This window comes from Larus michahellis, chromosome 4 (genome assembly GCF_964199755.1).
Source record: "Larus michahellis chromosome 4, bLarMic1.1, whole genome shotgun sequence".
Lineage (NCBI taxonomy): Eukaryota > Metazoa > Chordata > Aves > Charadriiformes > Laridae > Larus > Larus michahellis.
The window spans coordinates 43,083,724-43,109,567 of NC_133899.1; the positions used below are offsets into that span (position 1 = coordinate 43,083,724).

A 25,844-nucleotide genomic window follows, 5' to 3' on the forward strand; every position below is an offset into this window, starting at 1 on the left:
AACAAACAAACAAACTCCCCTCATCTTTATTAATTTAGCGATTTCCCTGCTACAGTATCTATTCCAAGGCACCGAGGCAAAAAGATTTACAGGTCTTTTCTGACATAAGTTTCACCAAACCGAGATGTACACATACTTCAGTAGGATTTTCTTGTAGGCAGTTAAGTTTTAATTAACAGCACTTCATTTAGTTAGCTTGCTACAGAAGTAGCTTATTACTTTAATAGAGAACAATACCAAATATTTGAACATATGACCTCATACAAAAAAAAAAAGTATACCAGCAACAACAAAGTTCTATTCAGGTGAAGATCAACTATCTTGGCAACTATGATCTTTTCCAAATGCACCCTACAATGACAATGAAGCACACTTGTAACTGTGGTAGAACAACATGACTAGTGGCTCCATTCCTCTGGTTAAGACTTACAAGCTACATAGCTCCATCAGTACTGCGAGACTGAAATCCTTCTCTGCGAAGACTGTTTAAATCTAGACGAGTTAGAACTTCACAGCGCACTAGAAGGGTATCATCCTTTACAAAGGTTCTTTGTTTCAAGGTTTGCAGGTGCATGAAAGTCACATAACCAAAACCTTTTGGATTGCGGTGAATTGTTGGTCTCTGGAAGGCTAGTAACTCTGGCTTGGCTTCCATTACTTCTTCATGATTCTGCCTTTCAGGGCCTTCTGATTGATCCAAAATAGAAAGTCGTATGGTGCCTTGGAAAGGCCAAGGCAGATGGCTGTCATATTCTCCTTGCATAGTGTGGACAAACAGAGAGATATAATTAGCACAACGCTGAGCATTTGGTAATTGGATATGCAGGCGCAAACACAGCTTGTAGCCAGGCTTTCCAGTATAGAAGCCAGGACTGTGCATTACAACAGGTCTCTCTTCTTCCTGAGCTTTCTGAAGTCCACTGAAGTTCTCAATCTTCCAGATATAAATACCATTACATTGCTGTGCCTCCATTTCAGTTATCTTTCCCTCCAAATTTCGGATAGTACGTTTGAGTTCTGCCATGTGAGTGTTCTGAGTCTCCATTTTAGCAATGAGTTCTCTGATTTGATGATCTTGTCTTACCAGACGACCTTCCAACTGCTGAATAGTTTCTTTGAAGTTTTCAACTTCTGGATTACAATCATATGCGGCATGTGACACATGTGAGAAAAGGGCAGGCTCAAAGGGTAGGCCATTGATGAAGGGTACAGGATTTGTAGCAGTAACACTGATATTTTGAAAACTCTGAGCCATCATTCTCATGTGAACCTGAGTGAACTCCTGCATATGTCGTGCCAGTTCATTCCTTTGCATCTAGAATTTAAGAGATACGGCATTAGGAACACAACAAAAATTATCTGCAATCACATCTTTAATGTGGCACTGAAGAAAATCCAACAACTAATTGCTTCTGTAATGTGAATCAAGGACAGGTGATGTGACAAAGTAGCACTTTACCAATGAAGGGCTCCAAATTTAAAATCACTGATATGATAAACAAAAAAAGAAGTTCAAATGCGTGTGGGCAAATACTGTTCAACTCGAAATAGTGACATGGTGAAAAAGTATTACTGATAAAAATACATTTAGTATTTTTACTGGTGTTCTAAATCAGCATTGTATTCCCTTCATTGATTTGCTAAAATGCTCCATAGTACCAAATACAAAGGTGTATGAAAACTGATGTGGAAATCATGAAGGGAGAAGATCCATTTTTACAAAGAGGTATTAAACAACTAGAAATAAGAGTATCCAGATTAAATAGTTTTAGAATTTAATCAAATCTAAAGCACTGTCAGGTTTTCTTCACTAAACTGTAGGAGCCATAACTTTATTTGGTCACAATGCTAGAAGCTACTTTATTGACATGAAAGCTGAGAAAACACTCATGGATTAATAAAAGCAAGTTCATCAAGCAAATCATTCACAGAGTTTTTTTAAAATTTGAAAAGAACTTTTGAAAGGCAATATATCAACATGTACTGTTTTAGAATTAAGATACCTCAAAACCAAAAATCCCCACAAATCACTGAGGATTTGGGCTGGTGAATGAGACAAGAATAGGAAAACACATTAAAAAAAAAACACAACAAAAACATGCAGAAGGTCTGCATTAATGATTCTGATAAAAGGCTTACCTTTTCAGGACACCCAAACGCACTGTAAAAACATGGTACTGGGGCAGTAGGACAATCATTGTCATAATGGTTAGGCATCTAAAACAAATCAGATCTGAAATTAATTTTTCGTCAAGGGTATTCTTTTATAGCATCCTAAAAGAATAAAGCTGGATGGACTCTGAGTAAGTACCTGAAGTCAGATCAGTTTATACCTATACAATTTCTCAAAGAAATATGGAAGGTTTGAACAAAACCATTAGCTGATTCTACATCCTCCTTGTATGTACTTGAACAATTAATTGCCTCTGTTCTTACATTAGACATCAAAAAGCATTCAAGTTTTCTTCCTAGAAGAAACGCCTTTTGTTTCTAGCCTATCCTCAAGCTAGATCACAGTGCCTTCTGAAGCACTACTTGCATATACTCGTTGTGTCTTTCTTCATTATCCTCTTCCTCAAAAAGCCCAAGTTACTTCAAATTTTTACGGTCCATGTTTTCCAGACCCAATTATCTCACTGCTCTGGATCCTCCCTATTATCCCCACCTCAAAAGCTGGACAGCCTCAGCTGAGGCCTTATGAACCCTAAACAGAACAAAGAATAATTCTGGGTTTCACAGGCAAAATACCTGTTTATATAACCCAGTACGCGTGCCACGTTTAAATATCATGATGAAGTAGAACACCAACTTAATATAGGTCAGCCATTAATTCTAAACCTAGTTTAGCCATTCTCTGTTCCCTATTTTTGCAGTTCACTATTCTACCTAACAACAGATTTTCGTCTTTATTGTTACTGTACTCAAATCTGTTTTCCACAGTATTCCTCCAATTTGACAAGATGATTCTTTATTTTAACCCAGGTCATTAACATAGTTGCCATCCCATTCAAACAGGGGTAGGCTGCAAATTAAATAACAGTTACCATTTTCCTGTCAATGAAGTAAGTTATTATTGAATAGAATAAATAATAAAGGCTACTACGATAGAAGCAGAACTCCATACAGCACCTACAGTTCAATAGTGAAATATTTATAGCTGCCTTCCAATTACAAATACTCCCTCTCTGCACAAATCAAAGCCTTGTCTTCTAGTGTCAGTTGTAACCACTGGCAGCTGCTTGGTATTCTTCAACCTTCATTCAAGATGAAAAACATGCATCATGGCCCCTGTCAAGACGCAGTATAGCTAAACAAAGTGATTTGCAACCAAAAATCTTACAGAGGCTTACAGTCTTACAGACTGCAACTGCAAGCTGGAGCAGCATTTTTTAAAGAGTATTACACCTGCACTGGATGCAACATTCTCAGAGAGAGACAGGTAGAGATTTATTAGCTAGTAGACAAACTGTTTCTTCAAGTTTAATTTCAGATTAAAGCAGCAACGTAAATACAAAACATCCAACCCAGATTAACCACAGATAAATGTAGCCTCTTACCTGCTCTCTGATGAGCACCGTGTTGCAATATTCACAAAATACATTGGCGAGTGGACAGGTTTGGTCATGAAGCTTAGTTATCAAACACAAAAAGAGAGGAAAGAAAGAATCAATAAAGTTACACAATTTAAGAGTGTGCTCATCACATGTGATAAGATGTTGTATTTTTCTTTACATTTCAAATTTTGCATTTAGCTGTATGCAACTGTGAAACAAAGACAATCCCCTTACCCTGGATAGTATGTTTTCTGTAATTCCTGTTTTTTCCTGGACTAATACATGAGATTCATAGAGTTGCAGGTATTTTATTTCCTAAAGCTTTTATGCTCCAAAGGAGTCTGAATTTATCCCGAAGTTTCTGAAATTCATGTTCAATTGCAGTGGAACTATATTAAAGGTTTTTTTGTATTATTGGACTATATGAGGTATTTTTGTTTGACAATTCACAATATGATATAATAAAATTAACAGCCCTTGAGATAAAACACGTCCATATACAGATGAAGGAATGGAAGCTCAAAAATCAAAGGACTACCCTTGGTATCACACAAGTAAAAAATGCAGAGCTAGGAGAAGAATTCCGAAATGATCTTGGTATTGTCTGTTAGCACATATCCCCAAAAGATGCATCTCCTGACACATCCTTTCTGTCAGGCATAAGAACTGTAAATGTAAATATTGCTTGTGTGTTACTTTAGTAGTAGATACTGGCCTCTGTGATGGTAAGGACAAAAATCAATGGTTCTTATGCAAGTCTTTTCACACCACAGAGTTCCAAGAAGTCTGTATTTAAGCACAATCCTCTCCCCAGCTTTCACCTGTTCTAGACTAATGTCCTGAGTTTGCAGCCCCTCACCTGTGCAGCACAAACAGCCCTGCTAGACCAAAAGCTTTTTTTTTTAACTGACATTCCATTTACAAGCAAACCCACGTGAATGAAGGTTGAAGAACTAAGACTCCTGCTAAGTACCTCTTTATCTTCATAGGCCATAGATGTGGCACAGTTTGGACAACAGACTTGACGCCTCGGACACTCCTGTGTCACGTGTTCTTTCAGATGGTTCTTCTGGAAGGCTCCCTGGCACTGTGGGCACTCCACAGTGGAAAAATCACACTGCAACTGGTGGTCCTGAACAAGGAGAAAAGAGGGATTTGATACTACAAACAGGTACTATTGTTTCACCTGTTTTCAAGATAAAGCACAGTACAAGAGGAACAAATTGCAATCTTTCCTTCATGCAAACAAATCCTTATACACTAACACTGACTTTACCAACGGCCTCTTATTGCCTCATTACTAAGATCAGGGCTTCATGTATTCAGAGCTTTAAGAATGCTCTCAGGTAAAAATTTAGCTTTATGTTTATCCTTTAACTTTGTATATTATTTTCCAAAACAGTTATTTCAACTAATATATCTAGCTGCTTTGAAGGAATATTAAACTGACTTTAGGGAACTTGTGTGAGGTACAGATACAGCTGATCAAAAGACAAACATGAATGATCCTAAAGAGAAAGCTGCATTAGGACAATTTTCATGCACTACGATGTTCACTTGAGAATCACCTAATTAAAATTAAAGACTCATCAAAAAAACCCCAATAAACATGCAGCTATAGTCCTGAATGAACAATGCACTGAATCGGCATAAGCAGGTATCAGGTATGACCATCTAGTTAAGTTATTTTGAATTTTTACTTGTCCATTTAAACATGGTTCCATATTTTCAAAATTAATTCTCACCTCTAAATGCCTCAGCTCCATCTTCATACTGCAGCCCTTGTTGGGACACTTAACCATTAATGAAAGGATTTCCCGTTTAGCGAAGTTGTCAGGAAAAAGTTGATTTTCGAGTAGAATTTCGTTGTCTACTGGACATTTGTGACCTGCATCTCTACAATGCAGAAAAGAAAAGGAGATTACAAGTTGCTTTGCCCTTCATTTAAAATATTTTTACACCAGCAAGACATCAGCAGCCAAATTATAATGCATTAAGAAATGTCTGAAAACAATGTCATTTCTGTGGCAATTACCAGAAAGTATGCAATGTACACCAGAGAAACTGACAATACGCAAGTTTCACTAGAGTTTCACATGACTGGGATCACAGCACTTTTCCAACTCAATAGTTTTTATTTGGACAAATGCTGTGATAGATACTTTGGAAATAAACCTGAGGATGATGTAAAGAAACTTAAGAGTGTCCCATTTCTGTAAGTACTTCACATAGCTCAAACATCAAAGAATATTTCACATATTATTTCAAAGATTCTTGGACCTCCTCTCCTTTCTTTCTCACTTTATAAACAGCCAAGGTGATCACAGCTGAGAGAAAAAGCAAAAACTTCCTTTTTTTTTTTTTTAGGATTCACTTTATCTATTTGGCATTACTTTTCATATAGCCCATTTTGCTGTTTTTGTTGTACAACCATTTGATCAGTTGGTCATCCTTCAATTTGTTTTTTTTATATAGCAAAGAAGGGTGAAAAAACTCCAGATGCAAAAATTAATAATAACTATGAGAACTACACTGGAACTGGGTGTTGTATCTGAAGCCATTTTAACAGCAAACAGACTGGAAGTTAGCGCTAACTGGCCAAAGTTTGGAGTCTGATGGTGGAACGCGGGTACATGCAACTGGCACAAGAAAACTAAAAGCATGTTCCACTTCTTCAGGTTCTGTCTAGCAGCATTTAAACACTAGAATCATTACAAACAGAGTAAATAAGGGACCACCTCCACAAAATTTTACTTTAAAAATATGCAGTATCAGCTGATTTCTGAAAGCAGTAGGTGAACATATCTATTCACAATTAAGTAATACAGTTAAAGAGACATGACGGATCAAAGCTTCTGAGCTGAAGTGCTAATGGAAACAGCAATAAAATGGAAAAATACATGGGGTGGAAAAATGTCAGAGAGCACTCGCGGTGCAAAGATCAAAGGCCAGATCATTGTCACTGCTCGCAACCATGAGGGGAAGTAAACCGAGTGGGCTGTGGAGACCATGAGGGAATTTGTGTTCTTTGTTGGAAAAGGAAATAATTGCTCAGCAACTCCTTCATCAGCAATGCTGCTAGAGGAAGCAGGGGTAACGCCGAGACTTCAGAAAGAGACAATGAACTTCCTTTCCTAGGTTTTGCTTGCAAAAGCTAGCTTGCTGAAAGTCTGATAGTCATACTCCTAAACAAATGGAATAAAGAAAATACCTAATGCACCATTTTGTTTCATAGCTCCCCGAGCTACGATCAGCGTGCTAATCTTTGTCACAACTCAGAAACATTCCCTCACTTTGCAGGCAACCTACAGCAAATCTGTATTCACCAGTATAACTTGGTTACAAATGCCCTGTTTAGTGAAGTATAATGCTAGTTCAGTAGGCCTGCTGTCCCAGTTTGAGGTAAAACAGAACCAATTTTCTTTTCAGTAATTTTACTTTGCAGCTAAGTCTCTTCTAAATAACTGAATTCTCTGAAATTAATGGCATATTTGTAAGTCTGTAGTCCACTTCCAGTGACTGATGTCATTGTTTCTAATTTATGCCAAGGAATGGTATGCAGAGAGGCTCTTGCTTATACATATAGCTGCAACAGCCAAAGTCTTTGTTACTTGCTAACTAGTTATTAGCTAACAGCTAACTTTGCTAAGTAGTTAACAGCTAACTTTGTTATTTGCCCCGCTGGAGGCCTGGAAGCAGAAAAGCGTAGAGGGGTCACACCTGTAGGGAGGAGCAGACAGGACAGGTGACCCAAAACTGACCAACAGAGTATTCCCTCCCTGTTGCATCATGCTCAATATAATGCATATATATATATGTATGTACATGCATCTTGCTTAGTATAAAAGCTGAGGGATCAGCCCTCTTTCTTCAATGTCCGCCGTCTGAGAAGACTCGACTCTCTCTGTTTGTCTGCCTTTGATCCCAGTCTGTGCATTCCTAAATCCAGATCTGGAATCCAGTTCCCATCTGTCGCCGAGTCCCGTCTGGGACTTTCCCAGTGCCTGCTTGTGATGCGATCATCATCATCATTCTGTGAGCTTGATACAGTTTTGTATATATTGTATATATTTCATTATTTTATTTTTATTTTATTATTAATATTTCATTAAAGCAGTTTAGTTTTTTTCTAAACTCATAAGTCTCTTTCCCTCTCTCTCTCCTCTTAGAGAGAGAGGTGGGGGAGAGCATCTGCCATTCATTTCAGCGGCCAATCCGGCCCAAAACACGACAGCCTGCTGATAAGACAGCAGCCTTATTCCTACACAGAAAAGATAATCATATATAATAACAGCCAACAACAGATTATTTTTGAATAATGATTATCAGATCCCCAGCTTAAATAACTAGCAGACAAAGGGTAAAATAAGAATGAATGGCAATTTTCCAATTATTATAGTAAGGAAAGTGCAGTAACTTATTGTAGTATATTAAACAGACTTCAAACACCATTTACAAGTATTGGAATTGTGTTTAAAAGGCTGCTTAGATCCATCCACACACAAAGATGTTGCTATACGTTTCCTAACACAGAATTGAGTTTATACACCTCAGTTCTAATTTACATTACAGCGGAGGCTTTTCTACGCTGGAATTATTTATCACATTGGGCTGTGCCACCCACAACAGTACCTGTGAAACAATAATCATCTGCTACAAAGTACAATGGATATTCCTATAATTTCCCTCAAAATTAAAATATAGGTATGAAAAGTAAAGCCAGAATAATTTTGTTTCAAAGGAAAGCCTGCTCTGTGATTTTTTGCAACTGAGCAGTTTAGCCTAAAAGCTGAAAACAGTTAGCATACACTTTAACTGCAGCCACGGTGGCTGTTTGATGAGCTGCTAGCACCCAAAGCTTTCCTTGCTGTCTCAAGTCAGCTGGTAATTCTGCTTTTCTGATAAACAGAGGTTATCATACTTGGCAAGCTCTACTACAAGCCCGAAATGGGCTCTGTTCTAAGATACAGGAGAAGAAAGACTAGAGTGATATTTAATTAGCTACTGCATCTGAACTTAGTTCTTCTAAAATTTCTAATCAAGGACTTTGTAGACAATAAGATTTGTAAAATAGTATTTGTAGTTACTTAGGTAGGTAAGCTTCTTCACTGCTATGACTCACAGCACTTCAAAGCACTTCAGACTGTTTTATTTAAAAAGATGCCAAGACTTTCTGGGAGGCAAACATTTACTGTGATCAAATCCATCTGGTCTAATCATGTCCCACACATTGTAAGATCTAAGCCTCCGCTCTTTAAAAGCTTTTTAAAAAAATCTTTTTGCTTGCAGCCACAATTTCTTCAACATGGACAACTACAATTGTTTGTGAAAGTCATAAGAAGCAATTACTCAAAAACTGCTTGTCCATCCTTTATGGTTCAAAATCTGTGATTTAATATCTGTGTTCACTTGAGGCAGACACTGGGCAAATGAGGAATAAACAGAAGCTATTTTTTCCTGATCAAATAAAGGCTGTGACAATCACTTAATGAAAAAAACAGTACTTAAAAAATGTAATAATCACTTTCCATTTTCATTTTAATCCTACAGAAGCTTCTCAATGACATCAATCAATATAGTACTGTAGACATTACATACTCCAAATCAGTACTGTACTGTAGACACTATCTACTCCAAATCGATAGCTTGATCCATGGATCTCAATTAAGCATGCAGTTCAGCCCTTCAGGGATTTAGAGTGGTCTGGCACTTAAAGTTGTCTGCTCTGCTTTCACAAGCATTCACTCAAACCATTCTCCAGAGACAGATTTCAGTGAGGAATGAGGGAAAACATTTACTGTCAGTGAAACATCACAGTTGATGATCTATAGAGTCTAAGATGAGAAATGCTTTCCACTTGTGTTTAGTATTCACTGAAACACTAACACTATCTATAGAAATGAAGTAAAATAGGGAAAGGGTGTAAAAGCTCTGGTCATTGAAACTATTTGCAGACCTAAAACTTTGAGCAGAGCAACGCTCTGTTAATTTAAAAAGGAAGAGAAACCATTTCCCTTGCCTGAGGTTTAAGGAAGTTTCTCTACCTGCTACGAGATGTTGCATTCTGAGCGTGGGTTCACTGCAGTTCCTCACTCAGTCCTGTGGTAAATTCTAAAGAATGACTGTAACTGTGCAGCTCGTCAGCAGAAGCCGCAGGATGAGAAAACAAGATCACCTTAGCGTAACCGCTAAGGATTTGAAAGACTGGAAATGAGACACCCGTTTTTAATAATTTTAAGTTTAGTAATTTTCCCCTCAGTTTTCAACCTAGGAATTCTGTTATCTTTGAAGTGATTAGTGAGTAGACATTTCTAAAGCTCAGCATACCTAAGTATGACTAATTTACCTTCAGGATTTATAGACATCATACTCCCATGAAAAGATTTAAAGATTTCTTTTCTTTCTTCCAGAAATAACCAAGTTAAAGAATAGTATAAAAACTGCTACTGCCAACAAATAGAGCAAACTCAGAGAGAGCAAGTAAGGAATTCCAAAATTTAATGGCCTTTATTAGTACAAACATCTAGTTCAATTCTTATAAGCATGCATGAAATTATGTAAATTAACCTCCTGAAAGAATTTAGGTTGGAATGTGCAACGCAAAGGCCAGAAATTGAAGCCAACTGCTTGTGCCTAAGGAAGTGGATTATAGTCAAAGCTGACAGGTTCATGTTTGGGCAAAAAAATTGCCTCCTTCCATGCACCTGGCTGACGTGAATATGTGATGCAGTTGGGTAAGGCCTGACGTACTTTTTTTGCAGAAGTAGGAACATAGTGAACATGGCAAGGGACTAAGGGAGCAGAGTGATCTCATGGTATGGTTAGTGAACTGAGTATCTCTCAGTTTCCTCTGCAGAATCCACAGGCAAGTCACTTTTCATGAATGAATACTGGTGGTATTCTGCATTTTCTGGAGGATGAATTTGCATCCTTTTCTCAGAAATACTGATGAAACTAATATTAACAAGAACTGAGCTGGAAACACAGACATTTCTGTGCTTGCTGAAAGGAAAATAGCCTGCTCTTTTGCTATCATAAGCAGGGAACACAAAATTAAGTTTGCCTTCTCATGCTCAGCTCCAACATTTCCCACCTTGATCTAAAAGGCACGTCATGAAGAAATACAGTAGCGTCAGATACAACAGCGACAGAAGCTACAGGGAAGCCCACATAACCCTCACAAAATACTGTATCCAAGAACATTGTTGCAGGCACACTATTCATTTAGTGAGCTACAAATGATAAACCATGAAGAAAAAGAAATGGAATAGAACTATGGATAGATGGTATGGAAAACCAATCGAGAAAGCGTTGTCCATTTTGCATGCTAAAAATTGATGCCTGGGAAAAAAACCTGTTGTACAGTAACATCGAAGACAGTTTGATGATCTTTACACAAAAGCATGCAAAGTAAGGTTGGAAATTAACCAATTCAATGTGGGTCACACAGAATTAAGTATTTAGATTCCTACCAAAGTACTGTGACATTTGAGCTAAGTGAGCAACTGATAAGAAAAAATCCGTCTTGTGCTAAGAAGGAAAAACTCTACAGCACATCTAGCCTTCTGTCAATGTGTTCCAATACTCACTGACACGTGTGAGACACTGATGACTGTATTCCAGGTTTGAGGGAAGTAAATTCTACCAGCATACTTCCTGCCCTTCCCTGCTCTTTCAATCACTCATTTTTATGGGCCCAGTCTGTTTTTGCCTTCATATCTCATTCCCAATCCCCAATAGGCTACCTAGTTTCTTCTCTCAGCACTTTGTTCGAGACTATTCCCTCATTACATTCTCTCTTCCACCTCAACGCAGAAGCAGCTGATTTCAAGTGAAGAACTGAAAGCATGAATTGCTGTATCTGCACCAAGAAACCATGTTGTCTGTAGTTGCCTGTAGTTATCTAGGGAAACAATCATGGGGAAAAGATAGGTTTAATAATCCTAGGCTGAAAGTTGAATTTATTTAGAGAATTTGGCTACTCTTTAAAAATTATTATTTAATGTTTACTCAATCAAATTTTTAGATTCATAACCTGAGTAAATTTGTAAAAATGGCAAAATACCTAAAGCTCATGCAACCTCCAGACTCATGATAACGCACCTTAAGCAGTTCTATTCAATTTACATTGCCCATAAACTACTCTGCTCTGGTAACCTAATTTCTTCTTAAAAGCAACTTCCATAAAATTTTCCTTTACCTTATTGATTTGACAATGCAGCCTTTGCAGAAACGGTGTCCACATGGTGTCTGCACTGCTTCCCGAAGGGCCATCAAACAGATTGGGCATTCATATTTACTTTCCAAGGGCGGATCAAACTCCACATCATATCCTTGTGTTTCCTCTGTGAAAGAGCTTGGAGGGTTTCCCGTCCCACTGCTGACGCTTACGCTGTCTTCTTTTGCTCCAACGCTGCAGGCACTGGCCATGGCTGCACAGCAGCCGCTTTCCACGTCTCGGGCTCCACAACCGTTATTACTATATAGTAAGCTCATAGTAGCTAATCAAGTGCTACACAGAAACGCCCTGCAAGATGACAAGAAGATGTGTTAATTTAAAATATTCCAAGACTCTCCTTTCCAGTGAAGAACAAGTTTTATTTCTGACTAGAAACACTGAATCAACGGCGCAGATTTGGTTCTACTCAAAATCACTGGATTTGTTTTGTCACAGTTTCTGTTATCTTTTTTACTTATCTTGTGATATATAGTAAAAAGTACTGCATCTTCTCAGCCTAGTTCAAACACAAACATACACACACACTTTTTTGTAATCTCTTTCATCTGACTACCTAATTTCTGTAAAAAGAGGAATACTCTATCTCCTTGCTATGCTTAATGAAAATGCCTCTTTAGCCCTTCAGTATTATTTACTTCTAAAGCATTCAAATGTAATTTGCATGAAAAATGCTATACAAAACCAAGCTTTATTGGACAACAAAAGCTCAATTACATTTTCCTTGCAATGAATAAGTGTTATTTAACATTTTCCGCATATAGCAATTCACAGTATTGGTTTCAAATCAGTTTAGGTGCATTTCCACAAATAAAATGCAAGTCCAAATACCCAAACCAAGCAAATGTTGTGCTGCAAATGAAATTCAAATATACTGCATTGCTAATAACATTTTAAAATTGCCAACAGGACTTTAAATTGAGTAAGATGCCACACACAATATAAAGTAATACTTCCACAGCTCAAAAGCTATCTACAAACAACTAGTATTCGGAGTTCTTACTCTCCCTCTTCAAGTCTAGCTGGGAGGGAGGACAAGGGACATGACTGTAAGAACAGAAGACAAAAGTCACATTTCCCTAAGAGCGGTGAATGGCATAGTAAAGCCTGCTTTTAAAACACTGCTCACAATGCAGACTGAACTCACAGGTATGAAATAAAAAAAAATACGCTGGTATCCCCAAACAGATTGCCAGTGTTTCTACACTGAATGAGGGAACTTTAAAGAAAGGTCTAAACAACAAATATAAATTCTAGAAGTCCAAGATATTTTCTTCTCCCTCAATTTTCTGATGGTTACAACCATTTTCTTGGAATCTTATGGTAGTTAGTTTTCTATGAATGACATTTCTTTGAGACACAGAGGTTATCACCAGGCGTAAGGCAGTACGAGCAGGCTGAGGGTTACGGAGCCAGGCATGAAACACAAGCCCCCTAAGCCCAGATTTGATCTTCTTTTGCACAGCAGTATAGGCAAAAGTCTCCTGCAACGTTCACCTACGGCATTCACTGAATACCATTACATCATTTAAAGCATATTAGGGATGAAAATCTAAGGATTAATCAAGAGCTGAACTGTAACGACTGTTGATCTGCATCACCACTGCAGACTCTGGGGCCAGTGAGGGATGAAAAATTAATAGGGTTACCTTGACCACAAGCTCACAAAACTGAACTTCTTCCTGACTTTTATCAGAATTTGAACATCACAAGTCATTTTAACAAAATGCTCATGAGTAGCAGGAGGACATATAGGTGGTTTTATTTGGGTACTTATTATATGACACCTGAAGATTACATGAAAAGAAATACTAATCACATAAAGCCTCAACTAGCATTTACTGGAAATATATTTTGAACACAGGCAACATTACAGAAATGCATTTTAGGCCACCTACATGATAAATAATTAGCAATACTGTCCATGCTAACAGTGTATGACCATTTATCCAGACCAAAAAAAAAAATAAAAAGGCCAAACAAAACCAAACAGGCAAAATTACCATATTTAGGTCAATTACAGTTAGAATCCAAAAATCTTTTTATTTTCTTTTGTAAATATGTGACTTTCCATTTTGTTGAGGTATGTAGAAGTATAAGAAGTATCTGAAGAGTAGCATTCCTGATATTTCCAAAATACCATTAAGGTACAGACTCTCAAAGTACAGTTTGACAGTTTAGGGTTGTAGTGAACTGGTCAGCAATGCTCACTTTAGGCAGAAATAACTCTATAGCAGAGCTGTCTGGAATTGCATCCGAGGAGTGATGTTTACTTCAATTCCTGTTCTCTGTCCCCATGTATTATCCCTATACATTATCTACCACAACAGGCTTTATAATCAAAACTCCTAAACACAACAGCAATACAAACTAAACACCAAGTAAATTCTCAGCAGTTGCTTCAGGCGTAGTCCAACAACGATCAATTTAATCCTATGGAACTGAGTAGCCCCCGCCAATGACTTAGAATGGAAGCAGAAGAATCAGTGCTTAGAAAGATGCTCCATGACAGAAAGATTTTTCAGATTGCCATCTGGAGAAAAAAAACAATTTGTTTCCATTTTAACGGCCACTGCAGAGCATGATTAGTCCACAGACCATATTTCATGAAAAATCAGAGGAAGTAAGTTGGGCCAATGGAGTGGGAACGTTGGTATGTAGGATATCAGAATCCACAGACCAGCCTAGGAGTGAGAAATTCACATTATTCTAAGCCACAAGGGTATACTTAGTGAGACTAAGAAAGGGAAGAGGGACATATACCCCTTTAGCAACATCACAAAGGAATTCAGGAAGTCGCAAGGAGGAAAATATAATAGCTTTACCCAAATTCAGCTGTCATGTTAATTGCAAAGAAGTGCACAACCCTTCCCTTGAGCTATTCCCAGGAAAAAAAACCTACTATTTGAAATATTGTTCTTATAAGGAAGAAAACAGGATCTGACTCAGTATAATCTCGACAGCTGAACACTTTGTAGATTTAAGTGCCGTGCAAGTGGTGTTCTCTTTGTCCATTTAAATTGTTTCCACAGACATAGCAGGTATGTACATTCTGTTTACAGAAACAAAATCCTATACCAGGGTCATTTTAATGAATGAGTCACTCCAACCAGTCAACATCCCAGTCTCACACAAAAATCCCCTTATTCAGTTATATACTCCATTCCCACATGGAGCTTTTTGTCTGCGTATAACGGGTTCATAAAAAAAGAAGTGCAAGTATCATTGGCTCCTCTTTTTAAATAGGGAAATTCAGGCACAAAGAGGCAACTTAAGGTGATTAAGAGCCAGATTTTTAATTTTGTTCATGTTTTATGTAAGATAGGATTCCTCCTACTACTCGAAATGCATTTCATCTTATCTGTGAGGAAAATCCTCCTTCCTCCACATATATTTATAGGTGTGGGTCAAGGCACAATTTTCCAAATCAATATCCACACTGCTGTTACTCAGACCCTTAACCGAGGCCTGATTACTCCACCATAGTTTAAAACAGTTCCTCTGCAAGTTGTAACTACTGTAGTAGGAACTAGTTCTGTTCCTTCTGGCACTTACTTTACCCTCCGAGAGTAGGAGGGTCTTCTTGAACAGAGCAGTGCTAGAGCAAAATCAATTAGACAAGGGTATACTTTCAATGTTAATGACAGGCCTTTCCCCCAATGAAGGTGGAGCAGACAATTTGTGAGCCTACTGTAGCAGTTTTGCATGTTACTCCCCTGGGGAATTTAAAAAAATGTCAGCCTAGAAGAGGATGGATTTTAAAACCCAAACCAGTAAATATCCCAAAAATTCACATCAAATTGCTACCCTTTCTTTTTCATTATGAAATAGATTACCAGTGAAGTAAAACCTAACAAACATCCCCCCAAAACCACATCAGTTTTTCTTCCTATTGACAATAGTTATTATTCTTCCTCTGTGCTGAACAAAATCGAGTCAAATACAAGTGCAACAGTATGCAAATATTAATATATAATACCTTGCCTGATATTGGTAGTTTTCATACATTAAACACTTCGGTAGCCTGCTCTATGACCTTTTTTATTTGGACAACATCCAGCCTTCATATCGAGGAACAAATAAAATTAAACTGGATCAATAGATGGTGATTCTTGTTTTTGCTAGTGTGAAGTTTCTCAGGCAGAGAAAACCTTAAAACTATGTTTGGTAATGCACCTGAAATGCCCTTTTCTAGAGCTAGGAAGTCCTATCGTCCTTGCTGAGTAGATAGATAATGGGTTTCAGCTTCCACACATGAGGTACCCAAAGTCCTTGGGCCAGGAAAGGTTGATTTCTCTCTCCAAGGCAACAGCTGTATTGTTTGACAACAGAAAGGAAGGTGCTTTCCGGACAAATGGTAATGGACAGAATTTGCCTGATCGTTATTTGTGCTGCAGAAATCTGGAATGCCCTAAGGATCAAACCTTCATGCCCCAGAAAAGACACAGTTAAGACTACAGGGGTTCCCCATGCTACTCTTACAACTTTAAGATCAAACCATAACGAAACTTTCTTCAGTAAGTAACCCGTGCTATGTTGCTATTTACAGTGTTGCATTACAAAGTGATTAGGTTGATCTGAGATAGCACAGTCAGACCAGAAGAGCAAACTCCTGCAGGAAAAATGTACCTTACGACTGACAAGAACAATTTCAAAACAGAATTAAAAACCAGTCATATTTTAAAGTAATGCATGCAACAAAACTCAGAACTCTCATTTGCGAAGTTCCACACTGTAACGGAGTTTAGGTATGACTTTTGCAGATTTTCATGCTCCAAAGAGCCACAGGATTAATTCAGAAACTTCTCTAAATAATAATAAAAAAAAAATATTACCAGAAGATATCTTCAGATTGCCCAGAAAATTACACTATAATTAGAGTAATAAGGAGGAAATAAAAGTAAGTATTGTATCCTATTTCTACTGAAATATGAAATGATACCTTTGAGCATTTGGCAAAGGTGAAAGAACACTGTACAGAGAGTGTATCAGTTACCACAAAATAGAAAATTTGAATATTAATCAGAAAGTACTGAATACAATTAATTTCCACATGCCCTTTCCTAGAAAACTCACCCTGAGTAGCAATATAAATAAGGAAACCAATCCAAAAAACTCTTCCAAATCCCTTTCCTTACTTAAAGTTCACAAACATAATCAATCTGCTTGCAGCCTGGCCAGCACACAGCAAGCAGAGAAAATGCCTTCAAAGCTGCCCGGACACAAAAACTAGCCAAACTTTTCTCTTTTCTTCTTCTGCCTCACTGAGAACAGTTCTGTGCATATACATTTCTGGGCCATGAGACTGACAGACCAGTGGAGTGACTTTGGATAATTTGTTTATGAAGCAACACTTGCAACACTTATTCCCAGGCATATTAATCAATGGTCTACTGACACCTGATAAGCACTATGTTTGCATTATGAGGTTTGTAACTATCATCACTGTGGCCTCATCCAAGCAGAACATATAAAATGATGCAAGTTCCTTCTAATTAATACCTATAAACCACTTTCATTTCAAAGCTATCAAATGGCTACACAAGCCAAAGCAAGAGGAGATTTGGGCAGAACTTGTAACTGCAAAAAATAAATTCTAGCTTCTTGTAAACGCACACAAGCATGTTGCAAACACTTTATTGAGACATCAACTTTTTTTTCTGATAGCAGTAACTGTTAAGACTTACGAGTCTTTGGATAGCCGCTATACTTACCTTTTTAACATGTGAACCTAAAAATTTAAAATAAGAATTTTGGTTTGAGGCAAATACAATCAAACAACAATATTAAAAGCTCATTAGACAGTATCGAGAGCTCCTGCTGCTGGAGCAGAGTGGCCTTTGGGGGGGTTTCTGAAGCTTTCCAGGTGATTTCTCTTTGCTTGGAAAAAATGCTGTCAGGCTTTAATCGCATATTTTTATGCTTAATTTCTATTTAGGATGGTGGCATATTCCCAGTTATGTTCATATGTTATCCTACTTAAGTATGTCAAAAGAATATTAATTTTAGTGAGCAGTGGAAGTGCACTATACTGTATTTAACACCAAAATATTCCATGGGTTTTTCCATAACCAAAAAAAACCAACCCAACCCAAAATCCCCCAAACCTTTCTTCAATTTATTAACTTCTAGAGACGTTTCACTGAGAATTCTTCAGATTAACAAATACAAAGAAAGCGTTGTTCGTAAGAAGAACGATACCATTCTTTACTTTGGCAGAGACTCTGCTGTCTTTGGCCTCTGCTCTCCCTTTGCACACTGAGAACACTTTGAGATACACACTGCGCCTTTCTACATCCCTCAGTAGATCTGCAGAGAATTTAAGATGCTGCCATAATGGGAACAATGTAAACATCAGAACAGAAAGTACTTCAAAAAGAGGCAGGGAGAAATATGGCTACAAACAAACGTCATTTCCACAAGGCACAGTCTCCAGGCTAGATTTAAGTACTATCTACCTCAACAAGCATTAAGCTTGTATCTGGCATTAGTGAAACAATTTCAGACCCTGGGAAAAGAAAGAGTGAATTACGCACACATTCTGAAACAACTAAAACATCTCCCCTTTTCACTCTACCTTAGGTTTACTTTTATTTTCTTTTTGACATGCTTTATACCCAGAATCTTTCATTGTTAGTTTTCACAGTCTGGATCTAAAACCTTTTTTATATTTGTTTAGCTAATTTCTGCTATCGAGATACAAAAGTTACTCTTCCTGATGTATTAAACTCATCAAAGTTCAACAAATGAAGAAAAAGCATGCTCACCTCCCACATTTTTTCATTCTGAAGTTTTATCAGCGTAAGTACCTATTGTGTGCATTGTCTTTTTAAATATAGTAGAACAATTTTTAAATAGAAAGCAGTTTGCAGTGATGCAGTATTATAAAACTTAAAAAGCCATCTATGTCTTGATGACTTCTCATTCAATGGGGCCTGACTGAGCTCCACAAATCTTTAACTGCGGGGAAAAGCTGAAGGCAATGTGTAACAATTAGAAGATTTATGCCCAAAGTGATACCTGCCATGAAAATAATCCAAGTGCTTTTATCAGCATCCTTCTGTGATCTTTTTTCCTTCTGACACCACTGGGACTAGTTTTATGGCCCTTTCATACTACAGAAAGACAAAGCTGTTTGCTTGCAAGTGTTAACACAGATGGTGAACACAGGGACAAATGCACCAGAGATGTTAAACAAGCTGTTAGTGCAGCCCCTAGCTTTGCCTCTCCCCCTTCCTTTTCATACCTCTCCCTCACCAGAAACTTCAAATCAATACTCTCTTAATCACTCTGTTAATGGTATCTAAGACACAACAAAGTCCACAAAGCTTACAAGTAACTCTGTGATATGCAGCATTTGTCAGAGGCAAACATGGAGAAAATACATTTGGCTAGCTTTAACTACTAGGTATAAGGGATATAATTAGAACATTTTCCTCCCACCTACAGCTAAGATTTCCGTTTAAGTATGAAAAGACTCAGTGTGACTTATCTAAATCAGATGAAGTTGATGGAAAGTACTGCTAAAGTCATAACTTACTACTTGTGTTAATAAATTTACCATATATATTAAGTACTGCCAGTCTCTACCAGAAAATAGAGCTATCGATTTTGGAGATGGTAACCTCTCTTGCAAATTATCCTTACAGATCTTCAACACGTTCCCGAAAAAATTATTGACTACTTCCATTTCACAGCTGGCAAAACAGAGCCCACTTTTCAGGGGACGTACTCGAGGCCGCACAGGCTCTAACAATTCAGACTACCACTAGGGAGTTACCCGCTGCTAACGCTCCCACACCTGCCCCATGGCACACGCCACACAGCCAAGAGGCAAGAGAAAGTCGGCCCAGCAGGGCTCCAACCGCCCGTAAACCAGCGTTATCTCCGAGCGGCTGCCGCCGACAGGCAAGGCAGCTGCCGAGCTCACCGCGCAGGCCGCCCCACGGTTTCAGTTTCGGACCCGCGCAGGCTGGCGTGCCCCGGCCCGAGTAACCGCCCTGCTGCAGCGCGGGCCCTCCTCACCGGCACGGCCCCGGGCCGGCACAGGCATGAGCCGAGAGGCCGAGCTCTTCTCCCGGGGAAGAGCCCGTCGCGCTACGCGCCGCGGTCCGCCTGGGCCCGGCAGCGAGGACGGCGCTCCGCTCCCCAGCCAGCGGCTCCGGCCCGGGTGGGAAAGCGCTCTGCGGCGGCCCGCGCCGGCGGAGCCCCGGCCGACCCCGCGCTTGTCGGAGTCCGACGAGCCAGGCCCGCCGCGACCCGCGCCGCAGCCTCCGCTCGCAGACCGCGGCGGGCCGACAGCGCTCTGCCCTCCCGTACTCACCGCCGACCCGCGACCCCGCCGCCGCTACCCGCCAGGCGCCGCTTCCGCCTTCTCCTCGGGAGGCAGCGGGGCGGCGGTCACCCAGACCAAGCGGGGCGCACTGAGGCCCCAGGTCCGCGGCAGCGCCCCCTGCCGGCGCGGAGGGGGAGCGGCCGCGCGGCAGCTCCAGGGCGGTTCTCCGCGGCGCGGGAGCGGGAATGGGTTTGGTCCCTACCGGGCAGCCTCGCCAAAGCTGCGGAAACCTGGGCGAAGCTGCCATCCCCTTCACAAAAAAAACAGAAATAAAGGCGTCACCAGTTTCTGTGTCAGCCGTGGATTTTACTGCCATACCAGTTTTCACTCCGCGCTGCTGATGCTTTTAGGAATAACCACCAGGATTCACTCGTCGTGAGTCCTGTAAAAAATGAGCCGTTGAAAGCTGGTTGAGGAAGGGCTTTACGAATGGCTTGGGATTCGCAAAAAAAAGCCATTTCTCAATGTTAAAGAAATTCTTAATAGGAATAATTTTCTCTCTCAACCTCAACTGACCCAAGGGATCTCCTGCAGGAACCAAAGCAAGGTGCCCGACCTCCTGCAGGGCAAGTGCTGAGGTTAACCTTTCCCTCTGGCTTGTGACAACAGGCAATTTTAAGGAAGTGAAAAAACAGGACAGTGCAAACACAAAGACAGCTTCATTTCCTTAAAAACGAACAAGGGGAATTTGGTTGTTTGCATCAGTGAATTTTCTTGGCAAGAATATCTGACTAACACATATTTAAATCCGACAAACACTTCTGTTTCCAGCATTTAGGGATATATAACCTGGGGGTGGTGGTGGTATGGGGCCACATTTTTCCGGTGATTTTCAATGTCTCTGGCCGTGTGCCACGTTCCCTGGGAGCTGGAAACCAGGGAACCATCGTTAAACTGCCTGATTCCCCTGAAGTGCTGAGCTCCCAGGCACAGGCAGGGAGCTGCTCCTGGAGCAAGGGTGCATGCCAGACCCTAATGCACCACTCCAAGCACTGCTTTTGTCCAAAACATACTTACATATTTTGTTAAGACCTGCCAGGAAGCTAAGAGTTAGAGGAGAGAGATAGCTGGGTCTTTAGATAGTGTTACAAAGTACCACAATAAAGAAATTTTTATATTAAGAATAAATACAATAGTTAAAACTTTGTGGACCCTTCCTGGACAACCGGCTGAATTTCAGAGCTATCCCTTTTCTCATGCCAACTGGACAAACTGTATATTAGTTTCATTAGCTGTAAAATGAGGACGTTTGTCATTACATAGCTTTGTAAAACAGATATCCTTAGATGGAGAGTTTTCTATAGCTGAAAAATACCATTTTTAGTAATCTTTAAGGTACCCAGAGCGCTGCTGTCCAGTCTGGTTTAACTGAGAAATCAAGGAACTTATCTGGAGCTTTTATTTCAAGTGTAAATGAAATGCCTTTATTCAGGGCAGTTTCCAAGTCTGTACGGTTTGTGAAGCTTAGACCCATAGTCATGTATTAATGCCCCTGCTGTAACAGAAACCAATGCAAAAACGCTCTTCTCCACTCGGTGGCGCCAGGGGCACAGGGAAAACATTTTCCAGCACTGGATCTGTGCAGCACAAACTGTTGAGCACTTAACGCTCAGACAGACAAAACACACCCAAAGCTGTAGCAGTTTGAGATCAATTAAAACCTTTAGTTGCCTTCAGTATCCCTACAAGACAATATTTTCTCAAGGTGATTTCCTGGGTACTTGGGAAATAAAGCACTTGACTAGGTTTACATATGCTCATGTGGCTCCTTTGATAAACAAGCTGCTGCCTGCACAGCGCTGTTTGCGCAGGAACTTGGGCTCCCGGGGAACAGGGCAGAGAGCCAGCTACCTGGGTGAAGTTTTGAATAAGCACCTCAGAGGGAGAGATCTGCTAAACTACTTCTCAAAGAGCCCCAAATCACTCAGCACTAACAATGCATATTGTTAGCGAGCTGCGTCTGCCGTTTCAAGATAAGGGAGGAAACTAGTATGTGACTGCAGAGAGTGATTTTGATTGATATCTGGCATTGCAGCCTGATCTGATATGTCTTTGAAAAGGTCTCTCCAAATGCTAGGGAATGAATAGTAAACATAGGCAGGCTGTTAGGAAGACCAGGAAAAACAGGGACAGTGGAAGCGCTGGCCTCAGGACCTGGCCATCTAATGTTTTCAGAGGTCTATACGTGCCTCAGCCATGACATCCTTGTCCCACACTGCCTTGGCCTGGAATAACCTCTATGATTTCTGTTCCACCTTATCCAGACACTCCCATTCAGTTGTTTCTGATTGGGATTTATTTCACATTAGGGTTTTGCGTGAGTCAGAATCCGAGCAAGGATATCATCAGGGTTTTACCCTGAACTTTGCTTACTTTCTCCATGCATTACTTGCTTTGGCATGAATCATTACACTTGGTTACTGAGGAACTGTTAGCCTCTCTTGTGGCACACAGACTCAGCACTAACCACTTCTCCAAGACTTCATCTTAAAGAATGGCTTGGGGCAGAGCGTCTGGAAAGCCATCTGGCAGAAAAGGACCTGGTGGTGTTGGTTGACAGCCAGCTGAATATGAGCCAGGAGTGTGCCCAGGTGGCCAGGAAGGCCAACAGCATCATGTCTTGTATCCAAAATAGTGTGCCCAGCAGGACTGGGACAGTGATCGTCCCCCTGTACTCAGCACTGGTGAGGCCGCACCTCCACTACTATTTTCATCTTTGGGCCCTTCGCTACAAGAAAGATATTGAGGTTCTGGAGCGCGTCCAAAGAAGACTAACGAAGCTGGTGAGGGGTTTGGAGAACAAGTCTTATGAGGAGCGTCTGAGGGAGCTGGGGTTGTTTAGCCTGGAGAAAAGGAGGCTGAGGGGAGACCTTATTGCTCTCTACAGCTACCTGAAAGGAGATTGTAGAGAGGTGGGGGTCAGTCTCGTTTCCCAAGTAGCAAGTGATAAGACAAGAGGAAATGGCCTCAAGTTGTGCCAGGGGAGGTTTAGATTGGATATTAGGAAAAATTTCTTCATTGAAAGAGTTGACAAACATTGGAACAGGCTGCCCAGGGAAGCTGTTGAGTCACCATCCCTGAAGGTATTTAAAAGACATGTAGATGTCTTTTAGGGACATGGTTTAGGGGTGGACTGGGCAGTGCTAGGTTAACGGTTGGACTTGATGATCTTAAGGGTCTTTTCCAATATAAACGATGCTATGATTCTAAGTATTGAAAGCATTGTAAGATCAGAGCAGATAATGGAGAGGGAATCCTCTCAGCACTTCTAGCTATAGCAAATGCCAAATATTGCAACTTTTCCTGATTTTCCCTCTGGCTGTCATCAGTGTTGTGTAAGATGCTGACAGGTAGGGCCCGCGTTAGCTGGGGGATCCTGAGCCACAGTGAAAGCACAGCGGCCTCCCTCATAGTTGCCTTGTCAGGGAAGAGTGTGCAAGTTGGAAATGGATTTGAGTCCTGTAGGATCACAAAGTCTCATGAGAAGGGGAAATGCTTGGGTAGGTGTTTATGTAGTTACACCGCTATTGCAAATTCCTACTTCTGGAGTGTGAAATGATGTTCACATTTGGAACGACTTGATGGATTGCTAGAATTTTTGCACATTGTTATGTGTGGACAATGAAAACTTTCAGGGTGCTCTTGTGTGACAGCATTTGGTTTCTTTCCACTTTGAGTAAGTTTTTGAGACAGTTGCTCTGTGGAAACTAAGCATGGGTGTTCAACTGGGGCTTCTCCAGAGAAGAGACTCTACTTGCCACTTTGTGGCCCACTGTGGCCTATACCTGGTGTAATATCTACCAGTTACTCAATATGTATATAGCTAGCTTTTATATTGCTGATTTGTCTTCCCTGCCCAGCGCCTTCAAGATTCCGGACGTACACCACCGAAGAAGCAATATCCTTGAAAATTAAATACTGGTATCAGAAGAAAGGACACTTTGTGATCCCCATTGTCAATTCACTGAAACCCCAGAAGCTTGGCTGCTGTTGACCTGAGGGCCTTCAATCAAATAGCCTTGATGTTGGACAGTGGTGTGACTAGACACCAGGTTCTCCTCTCTGTGAGTTAACAGTGAAGAAAACAGCTCTGCAACTATAAAGAAGAAAGCCAAATGCAAAACTTTGTTTTAAAAAACAGTGCAGGTGCTCCTCAGAGAGAGTCTACATACTTATCTCAGAGCCCAAGAGTCTCACACAAGGAGACCTTGTTTATTTGAATTTTGTGGTTAAGCCTCATAAATTGCCAGGTGCCACCTGGATTTGAGAGTTCTGTATTGTGTTTAGTTGAAGTAACCTGTGGTTAGCACCAGGGTGGTACTGGGAGCTCGGAGGGACAGGGATAAGTGAGATAAACAGCACTGCAGCGTCTTTAAAAAGCAGAGGGAACACAGAAAAAGCAAGAGCATGCAGAAGAGACAGCAAGCAAGCTTGACATTTGGAGAAAACTGGGCAGAGATAGCAGCAGCTCTACAACTGACAGTGAACTAAAGGTAGGCTGGCAGTACTAATGACAGCATCCTAGATGCTTGTAGGACATCTGAGTGTTGGTTTCTTTTCCTGGTTTAATGTGCAGGCCAGTGATGTCATTTTACGTGTGCTTCCTCACCTCAGAGGTTGTTCTGTTCATTTTGGTGAGATTATCTATAAAGCAAGGTCTACCTTGATTTGAGTAAAAGTATTGCAATCTCACTCATCTTCAGAAACACAGGAAATATTGTGATCTGGGAACAAAAGGGATTTCTTTTCCCTTTTCAAAATAAAAACAGGTTATTCTGAACACAGCTATCAGAGCTGATTAAATAACCATGGCTGGGGGTTCGTGCCTGGGTTCACCCTGTAAGAATCTGAGTGGGGTAGGCAGGGAGAAGATTGTTCAGTGTGACCCCCAACTAGAATAACAGAACACAGGCAAATTTAGCATGAGTAGCAGGAAACATTCTTAGCACTGGGAATATTTATATCTCTCCCAAGAGAGCTGCTGATATCTCCACTGCCTGGGAGCCAGGCAATTCAAAACGTTTCATGAGTAGCCTGTTGGCAACAATTATCTAGTGCAGAAGGCCAAGGTTGGGTGACCTGAGAGGGCTTCTTTGTCATTCATTTCTTCTAGGGCATGTTTAATGAAAGAGGAGAAAAAAAAAAAAAAAGAAAGCTTGAACTTTTCTTTAGCAGGGGTAAACCCTCTCAGATTCACTGGAGTTGGAGATTAATAGCAAGAGTTAGATCATGAGTTTGGAGGTGAGTATGGCACTATGGTGGCATTCAGTCAAAGGGTTAGAAGAGTAAAGAAAGTATTAAATATTTTGCTCTAAATGTACTCAGTGCTGGTTGTTTCTTTACAATGACTTAGATACCACCCTGAGGAGGCGTTCATTGCTCATGGTTTAAGAGATTCTGAAGGTGCTGTTGGAGATGGTGAAATTACACAAAATTGCATAGGGTGTTCTGTAGAAGAAAAGAATCTGTGGACAGTACAGGGCAATTCAATCACTCTGCAGGTAATAGGAACACAGGACTATTCAGGGGCAAACAGTTTATTGCTCAGTGGATTGATTTTACCAAGTCTGCCCCAGGATGCAGCCGAGAAAGTGAGACAGTAGTAACGCTGTGAATACATCTGGGCACAGCTGCACATCACAGACCTATGAACAGCAGAATACAAGCAAGCATGTTGCCAGGCTGGATTGGTGACGGACAGCAGGGGACCACAGTGCAG

General features: G+C 40.3%; 1 protein-coding gene across 2 annotated transcripts; it reads right to left on the minus strand.

Annotated features, from left to right (window-relative positions):
- Positions 1–20,226, minus strand: TRAF6 (TNF receptor associated factor 6). 2 transcript variants are annotated; one of them, XM_074584287.1, is made up of 7 exons: positions 20,114–20,226; positions 11,755–12,081; positions 5,300–5,450; positions 4,528–4,686; positions 3,558–3,629; positions 2,140–2,217; positions 1–1,315 (listed from the first exon to the last, which is right to left on the minus strand). In XM_074584287.1, exons 2-7 carry the CDS (start codon positions 12,048–12,050, stop codon positions 434–436), a joined length of 1,638 nt encoding a protein of 545 aa, XP_074440388.1. In that variant the 5' UTR covers positions 12,051–12,081; positions 20,114–20,226; the 3' UTR covers positions 1–433. The 2 variants fall into 2 exon arrangements, with proteins under 2 accessions (XP_074440388.1, XP_074440389.1); XM_074584288.1 differs by lacking the exon at positions 20,114–20,226 and adding an exon at positions 18,558–18,577.
- Between the last annotated feature and the right edge of the window lie 5,618 nt (positions 20,227–25,844).